This window comes from Acinonyx jubatus, chromosome A2, assembly GCF_027475565.1.
Source record: "Acinonyx jubatus isolate Ajub_Pintada_27869175 chromosome A2, VMU_Ajub_asm_v1.0, whole genome shotgun sequence".
Classification (NCBI taxonomy): Eukaryota; Metazoa; Chordata; class Mammalia; order Carnivora; family Felidae; genus Acinonyx; species Acinonyx jubatus.
The window spans coordinates 129,842,638-129,856,481 of record NC_069383.1 but is presented as its reverse complement, the minus strand read 5'-3'; the positions used below and the strand labels follow the sequence as shown (position 1 = coordinate 129,856,481).

Below are 13,844 nucleotides of genomic sequence, written 5' to 3'. Positions count from 1 at the left end.
ATGTGTGCAGTGAGCCATAATTAACATTCTGGAAGTTCAGGGGAGCTGTACCCTAATCTGTATACAGCCTGCCCCCTTGTCTTTCTAGGCTAGGCACCATCCAGCTGTCCTTGGTCACTGCTCAGATTTAGGGTGGTGTATACGGACAGAAAGGGCTCCCCCCCAGCCCCGGAAGTGGGCATGGACTTCCGGAACACTGAGACTACAACCTAGAATGGAGAAGCCAGGTTCCAGATGAGCATCTCTGGGTTCCCAGACCCCCTGCTCTGGCCAAGGGTGTGCTCTAAGGAGGCCAGAGTGGAGGCCTTGAAAGCAGTGATAGTCTGCAAGGTGGTAACATCTTGAGAATGTTCTATAGCAATTTGACACAGGTGCAACACCCAAGCATGGGATCATTTTTCTGGCAATTCATGTGTACTGAATTTTACAAAAGCAAGGTGTCCTCCAAAGATTAGATTAGACAGAAAACAATAAAGCACAAAACTCGTCCCTCACCACAGATAACTGGGACACTGCTTTAAAACACGTGGCTCTGAGCACAGGCCCCTAAATAAGATTGGTTTCGAATTATGATAGATGTAGGGCACACTGTATTAAAAAAGATTCCCAGCCTGACTTTTTTTGAGGTTTCAATCACAATCTGACTGATCCATCTCTGTGTCTTTCTGGGTTGTTCTGTGTGGGGGATTAGCTAGCTGCATTTAGGTAGTGGTAACTGTCTGTGAGCATGATTCCCCTGCAGATGACTGTCTTTCTCGCTCAGAATTTGAGAAGAGCAGCCTTTTGCTAAATTTTTAAAAAGCTTTTTTTTTTTTTTTTTTTTTTATGGCAGGGTAGGAAGTACCAGTGAGAAAGATTATGCTCATTTTTCTTTGTTTGAACATGCAAGTATAGGCAATACCATTTCTTCCCCCAACTCCAGCCTGCCTGGAGTCATTCACTGAAAAATAACAAATAGGGTGCCTTACCTTGAGTACACAGGACTTTGCATTCAGGAAAAAAAGCTCCACGGTGGTTTTATCCTTCAAAAATGATATGCTCTCAATGTAAAACCTGGAAAACAGTACAGAAGTGTGTTTCTTCAGATTTTTTTCCTTCTCTCAGCATGATTTTATGTCTTCATTTGGCATCCCCAAAGGTGCAGAGGATTTTAAGGAACCAGGAAATGCTTGTGCTTTTTTTTTTCCTTTTAAAAGAAATCTGTAACCTGTATGTATATGTACATGCATGTACACATATATGCACATGAATGTAGACATATATGCACATAAAATCTCTTAACAGAAAGTTTTTGTGTGTTGGACGGCAAATTCAAGAGAAATCCAAAATGGTAACCAACTGCAAACCCAGCTTTCTCTGCATTGCTCATTCTTTGACACATGTCCTGGGTGTTCATAATCCCTCAGGCAGCTTCAAAACAAAGCCCAGGTGAGCTTTGAAGGTTGAAAGTGGAAGTGGACTGAGTAAGAACTATATAATGGAACTGGGCGGTCTGCTCTGGTTGTCAGGCTTGACGTGGGTGTGAGGGCCCCATGCCCACCTCACTCCTGTCCACCAGGCAAATTTCAATCACACCCTGCTCCTTCCCCGTCCTCCTTCCAGGCCAGGGTTTTCTCTTGGCTGGAAGCCAAGCCCTCAGTAGCACTTAACCTTGGACTTTTTTCATGCAAATCAGAGTATTCGAAGCCTACCCCATCCCCCTTGCCAGGGCCTTACTTAGCTCATTCAGTGTGTGAGGCCACAGACTGCATGCAGGTCCCTGCTCTAAGGAGAGCTCACACAGCCCCTGTAAGGAGAGGAGGGGGTCCTTCCCTACCCCTCTGTTTTCAAAATCCTGAAAGGATGAGGCTGGCCAGTGAAGGCTGAGCTCTGGGGGGTTTGGGGGGAGGGTCAGTGGGCCAGCTGAGGCCCAGAAGTTTTTCTCAAGTGTTGGAGGCTCATTTGATGAATAATGCATGAAGAGACTTAACGCCCCAAGACAGCTCACTGGAAGAGGAACTTGCCCTCTGACTGGGGAGAGTGCAGATCTACCAGGGCTAAAGTGGCTTGGTGAGCCTGACCTTAGCTCTGCACCGTCATGACCTCATGACCGTTGCTGGGCATTTGTTCCCCACCTCCCTCCCCCCAACAATGACAGAATGTTGGATAAATACACGAACTTGGAAAGGACCACGAATGCTTTAATCACTGAGATGGCAAAATCATTTGAAAAATTCCATCTCTAACCAGAAAGAGAATAAATCCACTTATATTTTCACTAACAAGGGCTTATCTTCTAAGTGAGATTAATGAAGACTGATGCCTGCTAGGTTTGTGAGGGAGGAAAGTGAAGGACTAAGACAGGGAGGAAAATGTGGGGTTGGGGGAAACCAACCAGTTTCTGATATAAATCAGTTTCTGATCTAGATAGGGAGTCCCTCCCCCATCATTTATTAGCTGCGTGGCCTTGGGTAAGTTCATTAGTTTCTTTGTGTCTTTTCTAAAATGGGTGTCATGATTATGCTTATCTCATGGTTTGAGGGTTCGGAAAGGATTAAAGGAGATAATATATGGAAAAGACTCAAAACATATTAACAATTGTTAATAAAACCCCACATTCTGGCACGTAATGGTTTGTGGCCCAGGGGTAAGTGACTCAAGCTTTGAGTCTAAGATCCCAGCCCTACAAGAGGCAGCAGCAGCTGGCCTCAGAGGCCCCCTTGCTTGGTGTCCATCAGGGCAGTGACTCACTTCCTTCTGCCCCAGTCAGCTCCTGCTGTGGACTTGCCCTTCTTTCTCTGCCTGGGTGCCTTTGCTCCTGCCTCCCTCTATCTCCACTGTTTGTCACTCCCTCTGAGCGAATGCAAGTCAATTGTTTGTCAATTCCTTATCCCACATTAGGAGCCTCTCTTGGGTTGATCTCTCCTCCTTCCAGGCCAGTTAACTCAACGGCTGTATCCTGAAGGAACTTCCAGGTCAACTCGGTGTTGGTGGTGGCAGTTTCCTGCTTTCTTTGCTTCTACATGGACTTTTATGCCTGTCAACAGATGTAGGTTTCTGGCTGGCAGCTATCACAGCTACTGTTTCTTTTGGCTAGCGATACACTCAGCGCTTTTCATGCATCGTTTGATTTCATTCTCGGAGAATCATCTCATTTAATCTGTAGTACAGCTGGATGCCATTGGTAGCAGGTGGCGAGGCCCTTTTACAGATGAGGAAACTGAGAGATGGAGATGTAAAGTCATCTTCCCCAAGCCATACAGGTAGGAAGTGGTGGAGCCACGATTCAAAGTAAGGCCTGTCAGACTTCAAAGTTCACATTCCAAATCACTATGATATAATACTTTCCTACAATAACAATCACAATGAAATGTAACATGCTTACAATGCCATGGGGCCCGAAGGAGGGATACAATTAACTCAGCTTATGAATCAGAAGGCTGCCAAGCTGAAATCCGGAGCACTAAGTGTCACAGGACACTAAATGTCCCCTTGGACAATTGAGCCGAGTCTTAAAGAATGCATGAGTTCACCAGGTAGCGAAGGGAGGAAAGGCATTCTAGGGAGAGGGCATTTTAGCCAGGCCAGTCCTCTGGCTAATTTTCATGAATTTAAGAAACCACATGCAGGGAGCTGGGTGGCTTAGCACCAAATCAGCTTGTGGCTTGTCTAACTCTGAACAGATAGCTTTATATCAGAAACTGGATTCACCTTGTTTCTGAAGCCTAAGCCCCTAACTATACCCTAGTTCCAGTAAACAGGTCCCTATCTTGTTTCCCACTACTTTCTGGCGACCTGCCCTGTTGCCTTCTACTTTTCTTCCTAGGCATCTGATTACCTGTTCTCTCAATCCAGAATCCTCTCCCTCCCCCAAGGGGGCCACTGTAATGACTTCATATTTATGGAGTGTATGAAAAGTGCGTATCGTCCTTTGGGAGAATGGCTCCCCAGGCACACCTCTCAACACGTATCGTGAAGTGAAAACAAAATTCAGGGCTTCTTAATGAAATAAAACCAACTCTCCCAGACTCATAAAATAAAGACCTTTTGTTTCAGCCGCTTTTTGGCAAAAGGCTACTGTTTCCTTTCTGAACACTTACTTTGAGTGATTTCACCAAGATTTTGTGAAGTTCACACTTGCGGCTACATTTTCAGCCTCGAAATGAACTCAGGCTTTTTGACTTGGTATATGTTTTATAGACAAACCTCATACAGCTTAGTAACTACAATTTTTTTGAGAAGAAAATTTGCTTGAGCCATTTGCTTGGAGAGGTTTTGTCTCTAATGTGTGTGCTCCCTCCAATAGTGGTCTTTGTTCCTTCTTGACGGGACAGGTGTTCACCTAACCATTCATCAATGGTAACAGAACAATGGTAACACTTCAGGGGTGTGATAAAGATGGCTCGGGGGAGAGGGAAGACTGTCCGATGACAACACATGTGTGGCAAAAAGCAGAACGTGGGAATTGTTTGGAATGGGCCACTTGTCAATAGTCACTTACGTGTAGGTGGCCAATATTTTCCTGTTGGGGCATTTATTCACAGAGATCAAAATTCAACACCATAAAGTGGGGAAGAGACTACTTTGAGCTTCGTCCTGGGGCCTTGAACCAGCCACCTGGGCTCTCAGGGCTCACTTTCCTTACTTGACCACATACCAGAGAAATGAGATGTTTCTACATGTGCTCAACATAATGGGTGGTAGGCCATTCAGCAGTCAATGAGTGGTGGTGATTATTACAGTACTATTATTATTCCTCCATTGATGGGACGATAACAAAAGGCCTTGACTGAGTTGGGAAACTTTTTAAAACTTCAGCAGGTTATCTTTCCTAAGCTCTCTCTCTCAAGGAAACAAAATGCTCTCAAAGTGTCCATTTTAATCGAGAATAGGAAAATGCTGTGAAACAGCAGTCCTTCGGACCAGTTACAACTTGTTCTCTCCAACTGAGCATATTTTGTCTTCCAAGGCTTCCTTATGTCTCAGTGATATCTTTGAAGATGGTGAATCGGGCAAGAATTGCTCAATTACTTTGCATTTTGAACAACGCTGAGCTTGTGACTGGCGTCCCGCGAGGGGCCTCCTTCTGGGTTTCAGTCCATCATTGTGGGTAATTTCAGGCACTCACTGTGGCCGCGGGCCTAAGGAGATTCCTATCAGATCCCAATCCACATTCTGAGCAGGGAGATCTCTGCTTATTGCTTATAATGACCCTGCAACCTCCTAGTCTCGCTTTGTAACACATGCTGAAGACAGCAGAGTAATTTAAGATGTACTGCACTTTCTCCAAGCTATTATGCAGGGCTTGTGGGAGTCTCAGATGCTCCTTTTATCTCTGGGAGGGGTGCAGTCTGGGAGAATTCCCCAAGGAAAGCACTGTTTGCTTCCACAATGTGCTCCCCCGCCAGGAAGACACTCTCTCACTTCTGAATTTCTCTAGGAGAACCAGAGAGAGCCCTCTAGGGGAGCCTGTAGGAACCTGCCCTGTCGCTCCACTGCCACGCTGTGGCTCTTTGTGAGCTGCAGGAGGAAGGGCTGGAGGCCCAGGAGGGTAAGGGCCTTGCTGTGACCTGTTGGAAAGGCGAGGAAGTCTCCAGCCCCAGGCAATCTGAAGTATCCAAGTGCTTGCTTCTTCCCTTCAAAACTGCAAAACAGTCTGCTCCTGTCCTCCCTGAAGAAGGTAGGGACACAGGCTTGGAGAAGGAGGCAGGAAGAGAGGCAGGGGAGGTAAGATGGATAGGGTGGGGACAGCTGGGCACCGTGAATGATGAACATGGAATGATGAGATCCTCTACCCAGGGCAAAAGTGACCTAAGCCAGACGGTCTCAAACCTTCCACATTCAAAGACTGTATGTATATCACATCATGACATTTTTTTTTCATTCATTCAACAGTGTCTGTCATTTATACCATAAAAATCATTAACATTTACTGAGGGTCCACCTTATATGTTTACAGGTTTAATCCTCCAACAACAAGGTCCATTTTACAGCTGAGGAAAATAGGCCCAATAGAGGGTGCAAAACACCACAGAGCTAATAAATGGAAGAGTTGGGATTCAAACCCAGGAATGATGCCGAAGCACTGATTTTCGGTAGGTGGACTGGGTGCCTCTGGCAATGCTGAAGACATTTTTTGGATTACCTTGACTTACAGGGCATGCTGGCATCTAGTTGGCGGAAGCCTGGGACCCTGCAAACATCCTACAATCCAGTATAACTGCCCATGACAAAGAATTACCTGCCCCAAATGTCAATAGTGCTGCTATTAAGAAACTCTGTGCTGAAGGCCAAGCTTTAACTTCTGCACCCTACAGCTCTCTGCACAAGTCAGATTACTCATTCTTTCCTTCTGCCCTTTCAATGTCACCCTGAGGACCGGTTATGTAGGAGAGGGAGCCGATTCCCACAAACGAGATCTGCTTTTGATCAGAAAGCACACTGAGGAACATAATCCTGTAAGAAACTGCAGTTGGGATTGGGTACGAGTTTTGAGGTGTTCTGTGTCTTTCTGGAGCTCTCCTATGAATTAGGATGTTGGGTCCTCACAGATGGAGGCCTCTAACAAGTGCCTGGAAATTCAAGACGGGTTATGCCATTTAGGAGGTCATGGTCAATATTAAGGCAATTAACAGTCACACTGTCCAGGTTCTGGGATATTGCGCACTCAGATGGGAGTGTGGTGGGTGGCCCAGAGCACCAGCTGACCCCACACATCTGCTCAAAGAATCTCTGCTGGGCCCACACTAGGAGGAATCAGCTATTCCTCTGGGCTTTTGATCACATTCCTCCTTGAGGAGATAAACTTTGCTGTCTTCTCCTGCTCTTTGATAGCTTTAAAATAACTCAGGGTTAGCCACTCACAAACTTTCTAACTTCTCTTCCTTTTATCAATCGTAATGCTTACATTAAAAAAAAGTGCTTAAGTAATGTGTTCACTGTAGGAAAAAACATATATAGATAAACAAAAAGGCAAAAAAAAAAAATCATTCCCATAATCATTCTACCCAGAGATTAACTACTGTTGACATTTTACACTTTTCCCCTACTCATAGATTTTACACAAGTGCAATCATGTTGCACATATTGTTTTGGGGTCTGCTTGAATATATTGGGGTGTCTTTCCATAGTAACAAGTCTCTTTTTTCACCAGTCTCTTTTTTTTTTAAACCTGTTGTGTTGTATTCCATATATGTATTTGACTTTCTTAAAAAAAAAAAAAATCAGGTGGAATGATGGGGACCCACAGGTTACAGTCATGATGCTTCCTTGAGTTTAACTCTTTTTTTTAATTAAAAAAAATTTTTAATGCTTATTTATTGTTGAGAGGGAGAAAGGCAGAGTGTGAGTGGGCAGCGGGAGAGGGAGAAGGAGACACAGAATCCCAAGCAGGCTCCAGGCTCTGAGCTGTCAGCACTGAGTCCAACGTGGGGCTTGAACTCATGAACTGTGAGATCATGATCTGAGCTGAGGTCGGATGCTAAACCAATTGAACCACCCAGGCGCCCCAAGTTTAGCTCTTATTTAAAGGCTGAGTGTTCCAGAACCAGGCCAGGGGGTGCTGAAAGCCTGAGAAAGTCTTTCAAATGCTCCATATTTGCAGCAACTTTGACAGAAATGGAGTGGTTTCCCTTCCATCCCCCACATTTCTACTACTCTCCAATGAACACAGAGAGTTCTCAGCCCTGGGTGTTACAGACAACACTTTAAGGGTTACCTCTGAATGGCCAGTTACAGTCCTGGGGCATAGCAGAGGTGACTTGGAAAGAGGAGGAGGAAAAGCAGGGAGGAGAAGACGGAAGACCAGAAAGGGAGGGGGTGGGGGAGCAAGCAAGAAGTAGTCTAAGAATAAGGGAGTGCAAGACCCTGAGACACTGCTTTGTGTGGAGCTGGGTGGTACCAGCCTGAGCCACCTCCGCCTGCCCTCCCCAGAGGGGATGGGAGGTTTTCCAATGAGGTCACGCCAAGTCCCTGCTCTCTGATTTAAATGCTTGTGTGCTCACTCACTATCAAGCTTTTCAAATGCTCACATCTGGGCTGCATTACCAAAGAGGCCCATGTGTTTGCAGAAGATAATTTACAGCAGCAAATAACAACCCCTGGCCTGGGGAAGTCCCCCCGCAACCGGGGGAGTTTGGACTCACATGGAAATAGAGAATTGGTTCCATGAATTACGGTGCAGAAATAAATGATGGGGCCTCTATACACCCATGTGGCACACATGTATTTAGCAGTATCATTGAGCTTTTATAACTAAAGAAAAGACAAAGGTTTAATCCTGAAGTTCATAAAGGGAAAGCTAAGTGCCCTCACCTTCAATGTTTTCTTTCTTCCATGCAGAAGCAGCACGTGTTTTTGAGCTGCTCCCTGCGTCCTGGGGGAAACTAACCAAGAGAAAGTCGCCCTCTCCCCGAGACCCCCCTCTCTGACTGCAGGACCCCAATGTTTAGCTTAGGACTCAGTGAGATGATGCATGTCAAATATTTAGCCCAGTGCCCTCCATAGGGTTAATACTACATTTCAATAGAGAGAAAACTTCTTGAGAGCAAAACCGTACGGTATTTTTCCTTTTCATAAACACTACAACTTTTTAAAAATTGATATTTTCTTATATCTTTATAGCACTTTGCAAAATTATTTTGTATCCCAATCTCTCTTTATTTGTCACACCAACTTGAACAATACCTTACTCACTGTCTTTAGTGCACCATATCGGAATCTGGGCCAGAATGTGGGGGATTTGGGAGTTGGAGGGGTGTGACCGTATAGTTTGAGAAATTCCTAGGACGATTCAGAAATGTGCCCCCTCTCCCTCTGGGGAAGTACTGGAATGAAACGTACTTAAAAAAAAAAATCTAATCTCTTTTATTAAAGTGATCAATTGTTCACTGTGAGAATGCCATAACTTACTGAACCGATCTTCATTGTTGGCATTTGGATATTTCTAATTGTTTGCAACAAAAATAACAGGGATGCATATCCTTGTAATGTGCTACCACTGTAGGGAATCCTTTCTCATTGTGCATTAACTACTTGGTGACTGCACCTCAGTGACTGCTCTCAGTTATGAAATGAGTAAATCACAGGGATGGAAGGTACAACATGGGCAATACGGTCAGCTGTATTGTAACAGCGCTCTATGGTGACAGAGGGTAGCTACCCTTGTGGTGAGCCCAGCATAATGTATAGAGTTGTCAAATCACTATGTTGTACACTTGCAATTGATGTAACATTGTGTGTCAACTATAGTTCAATTAAAAAAAAAAAAAAAGAGGTCCTGCGTATTTCCAGAGGCTCCTGTAGTGACCAATATCCAAACAAAACCAAAAGCCATCTTTTGTTCTATTCTTCACTGACTAAATGTGTAGCCAACTCAGGCAAGACCTCGAGGGTTATTGGCGGTGTCTACTGGGATATAACTCCCACCAACAGTTTTGTTCTCTCAAAAGAGAAGGCTAGAGGCCCTCTGGGAGGCACTGGACTTCACAGGGATGCATGTAATCCCCTTCCTGAGATCTCCAGAGAATGACATTCCACTAAGTGACCTCCATCAGTTAATTCTTTGTGTGCTTTTGCCTTATCATTCCTTTAATTAAGTTGCAGTAACAACAAGTACTTAATTGGAATAATAACAAAGACTATTATGATCTCACTGTACTGTTGGGAGGAAAAATTACGCAAATAATTAAAAAGTTGATAAGGGTTTTAAACATGCAAGTAGTTAGGGGAAGTAATGGTTTGTGATTATGGGATACTCTCGAGATAACACTCAAGTAAGTGCTGAAACTCACGGAATGAGTAGCAGGCTACTTGGGTATCTCAGGAACCTGCTTCGAAAAGATAGGACTGCCTTATGAATGACTGAATAGGAAGGAAGACAGAGCTTTCTCCCCTCTTATTTTGAGACCAAAACTAGACCAGATATCAGCTGTTCAAGAACGAGTTCACAGTCTGGTGACTAAATAAATGGTAGTTGTTAAGTTCTCCAAAGACAAAGGGTTTTGCTGAGGAGGTATGCTGCGTAAATACTACATGTGTGTGCAAAGATAAAAAACCAAGGATGTTAGGGCGCCTGGGTGGCTCAGTTGGTTAGGCATCTGACTTCAGCTCAGGTCATGATTTTGCTGTTCCTGAGTTGGAGTCTTGCATCAGGCTCTGGGCTGACAGCTCAGAGCCTGGAGCCTGTTTCAGATTCTGCATCTCCCTCTCTCTCTCTGCCCCTTCCACATTCACACTCTGTCTCTCTCAAAAATAAACATTAAAAAAAAATTTTTTTTAATTGAAACAAGATTTAAAAAAAAAAGCAAGGCTGTTAACTGCAGCCTACATTAACATACACATAATTGGAAGCAGCCTAGGTGCTTCATAGGGGACTGGACACCTCAATTACGAAAGTGCAAAGAAATAAAGTAGATTTTTACATAAACAAGGAAAAATCTCCAGGTAAAAACAAAGTAAGTCACCAAGTAACTATCATCCTTACTTTTCTCTAAGAATAATAGGGAGCTGGAGGTAGAGGGGAGGGAGGAAGGCTGGGGAGAGAGAGTAATTTCATATAATTTGAAATGTTTACAGTGACACTATAACATTTTGTGAAAAAATATATTGATGTTGGGCCACTGCTCAGACACAAGGTGAAAATTTCTCTGTTCTCTGCCCCCTGCTTAATTACTAATACTCACTTTTTCCTATTGCTTGCTAGTTTGTGTTTGCCCTTTTCTCCATTTCCACAAACACACACACTCATGTCATACTCTTGCCAGGAAAGTCCTGTATTTTTCTTTAGGATTTCCACCCATTTCTCCACACCAGCTATGCTCCTGGACAAATCACCATTTATGCGACCTCCTTCCTGGGTTTCAAAAATATGATTTCTGGTGACATGAAAGAAATTCTAGGCCAGCGTGCAGAGCGAAAAGCAAAAAACAAATTGGGGATCATCCATACTTTATTTACTGAGTAAGGAGCAGTTATCATCCCCAATCACCATCAATTCATATAAAACAAGATACTTAAGAAAAGATGGGACATCTTATTACCACACTTTGGATTTAATGTAGCAGACTCAAGTGAAAATTTTGTTAAAAAGCGTGTAAATCAATATGATTTTGTTAGGTAATCAGTATATAAATTCTAAAAAAGGATAAGAAGAAGCTTCCACGATGATGTCATAAAACAAAGCATATTTCTTTCTTTCTTTTTTTAGTTTTGCTATCAAAATGATAAAAGGATCTGCTTCTGAACTAGACTGTCTAATGTGGGGCTTGAACTCACGACCCAGAGATCAAGAGCTGCATGCCCTACCGAGACAGCCAGGTGCCTCAAACAAAGCATATTTCAACATCCAAAAAATAACATAAGCCCAGAATACAGAAACATGCTTTAGGTTGATCTAGCGTTACGAAAGCTTATTTAGATTCCTGGGAAATGTACTACCTTACCTTATTTTACCATATTTGGCTTCAGACAAAGAAGACAACTTATCATGAAATTTATCATCAAATTCAGGTAGTGAGAAGAGTGGCTAATGCACAAAAAGGGGCTTTCAGCAAGACTGGTAGTGTTTTATTTCTTAAACTATGCACAGGAACACAAGTGTTAATTTTTATAACATTGTATTTATCGTAGAGTGTGCATATTTCATGTGGAAAAACATTCCCATCATGGGCGGGCTCTAAGAAATCGCTCTTTGAGTTGAATGCATCCATTTCTGGAGGAAACATACATGGAGGCCCATAGGTATGGGTAAGTGAATTTCCTAATTAAGCAGAGCTCAGAGAACAGGTCAAGGACTCCTTACATCTTTCTCAGCAATCTCTCTGCCTGCAAGCTGAATTCAGATTTCTGTACGGTTAAGATAATTCTTTCCATGAGCATTTGTTTGCATTTTATCGTCTATTCAAACTAAGGCGTGAAATTGTATAAAATTCAATCCTTTCCACAGTCTAGGAAATGTCCATACATAACATGTAACAGTAAATGTTTGCCATATTTCAAATGAAAAAAATGCTAAAGGTACGTTGAGTCAGAAACAAGTTATGTACTAAAATACAATGTATTTTTCACCTTTAAGTTGATCCAGAGGACTCTGAGGAATAAAGGAAGGTGATTCTACCCTTCATCTTCAAAGAAAACAATCCTACACGGTATCTATGGCAACTTAGTCTCCAGACTAAGACAGTAGAGAATCTTTTTCACATAATGTTTTGATGGGTCTGTTCTTTTTTTTATTCTCTAGTGGATCACAGATTTTTTTTTTTTTTTAAGGGAGGTGAGAATGCTGGATGTTTCTATCGATACCTACCTCACAGCGAAGTGCAAAATGGTTGCGCCTGGTTTCTTGGGCAGATCATGGTCAAGAACGCGGTGATCTAACTGTAGCCAGTTCTGCTGACCTCTGTGAGAGTAAAGCAAAGAAAAAGGATCAAACAGAAGTCAGAGAAAGGTTCAATAACACACAAGGTTGGCAAAGCTGTGGGGAAAGTGTCATACACGGATGGTATGTAGTACCTGTTACAACTGGTACTAAGACCAATTTAACAATTACTATCTAAATTATAAAAGCATCTGCCTCTGAACTAGACTGTCCACGTGCAAGAGTTTAGCAAGATAAACTTGTGCATGTGAAAAATGGCCTAAGTATAAAGTCACTTACTTTAGCATTGGTTGTAAGAGGAAAAAGGCTCAAAACAACCTATACATGTCCAACAAGGTCATGTTTAAAAAAATAATTTAAACTGAAAAATAATATACAATGTAGCCACACAAAACAGGGAGAGTATGTTTACAAACCTATTTTTAACAATTTCCAGACATGGTGTTGAATGAAAAAGCAAGATGCATGACTGTGAGTACAGAATATAGCCCTTTTAAAATTAAAACACACACACACACACACACACACACACACACACACACAAAGTATCTCTGAGATGATAAATAAGAGACTAACACTGGGTGCCTTTGGAGGTAAAAAGAAAACTAATTGAACCTTAATACATTAATCTTTAAATTCTTATTAAATATGATATATGAATATTTTAGATAGTCAAGAAGGAGAAAACTGGTTTAATGAAATCATCAGACACATATAACAATACTACAGTTTCTTTAAAAGTACAGGGTCAAAGGCTCTCTGAGTGCTGTTTCTATACATATATTATGGACCTCCTAATATTTAAGGTTGTATTTGTTTATTTACTCAAAAGACTAAAGTTCATGGATATAAATAGTTCTCCTTAAATTGTGACCTCTCAGGGATTAAAAGGATTGATGACTTGGGATCATTTCCATGACTTTTCCAAGGCTGTCCAACCAGTTGGGCCATTTTAGACTGTATATTCCCAGAAGGCATAGACTCCATTTTGCTTGCTTATGTAAAACTCAAAAACATGCAAATAGTGATGGGGTGTAAAATTATAATAAAACCTGTAATGGGCCAGAAGATATTTTCCAACCTATTTTGGTCTTTGAGTAAATAATTTTTAACTCAGAAAACTCTAAGCTGTAGTCATTTTAAGTAGATAGGAAATACTAACAATAGTAATAATAAAGAAGAAGAGGAAGAAGAAAAAGAGTAAGAAGAAGAGGGAAAAAAGGAGGAGAAGGAGAATGGAGGAGGAGGAGGAGAAAGAAAATGGAAGAGAATGGAGGAGGAAAAAAATGGAGGAGAATGGAGGAGGAGGAGGAGGAGGAGAGTAAAAGAGGAGGAGGAGAGTGAAAGAGGAGGAGGAGGAAGAGGAGAATGGAGGAGGAGGAGGAGGAGGAGGAGGAGGAGAAGGAGGAGAGTGAAAGAGGAGAAGGAAGAGGAGAATGGAGGAGGAGGAGGAGAAAGAGAATGGAAGAGAATGGAGGAGGAAAAAAAT

The 13,844-nt window shown here is 42.6% G+C and overlaps 1 protein-coding gene across 13 annotated transcripts in view; it reads right to left on the bottom strand.

The window, feature by feature from the left end:
• The window catches only part of FRMD4B (FERM domain containing 4B), a 321,646-nt gene that overhangs the window by 99,946 nt on the left and 207,856 nt on the right, over window positions 1–13,844 (bottom strand). For all 13 annotated transcript variants that reach the window (XM_053219080.1, XM_053219079.1, XM_053219085.1 and 10 more), the window contains 2 exons: window positions 12,284–12,376; window positions 969–1,053 (listed from right to left, as the gene is read on the bottom strand). In XM_053219080.1, coding sequence (XP_053075055.1) covers window positions 969–1,053; window positions 12,284–12,376 — 178 coding nt within the window. The remainder of the gene's footprint in view (window positions 1–968; window positions 1,054–12,283; window positions 12,377–13,844) is intronic.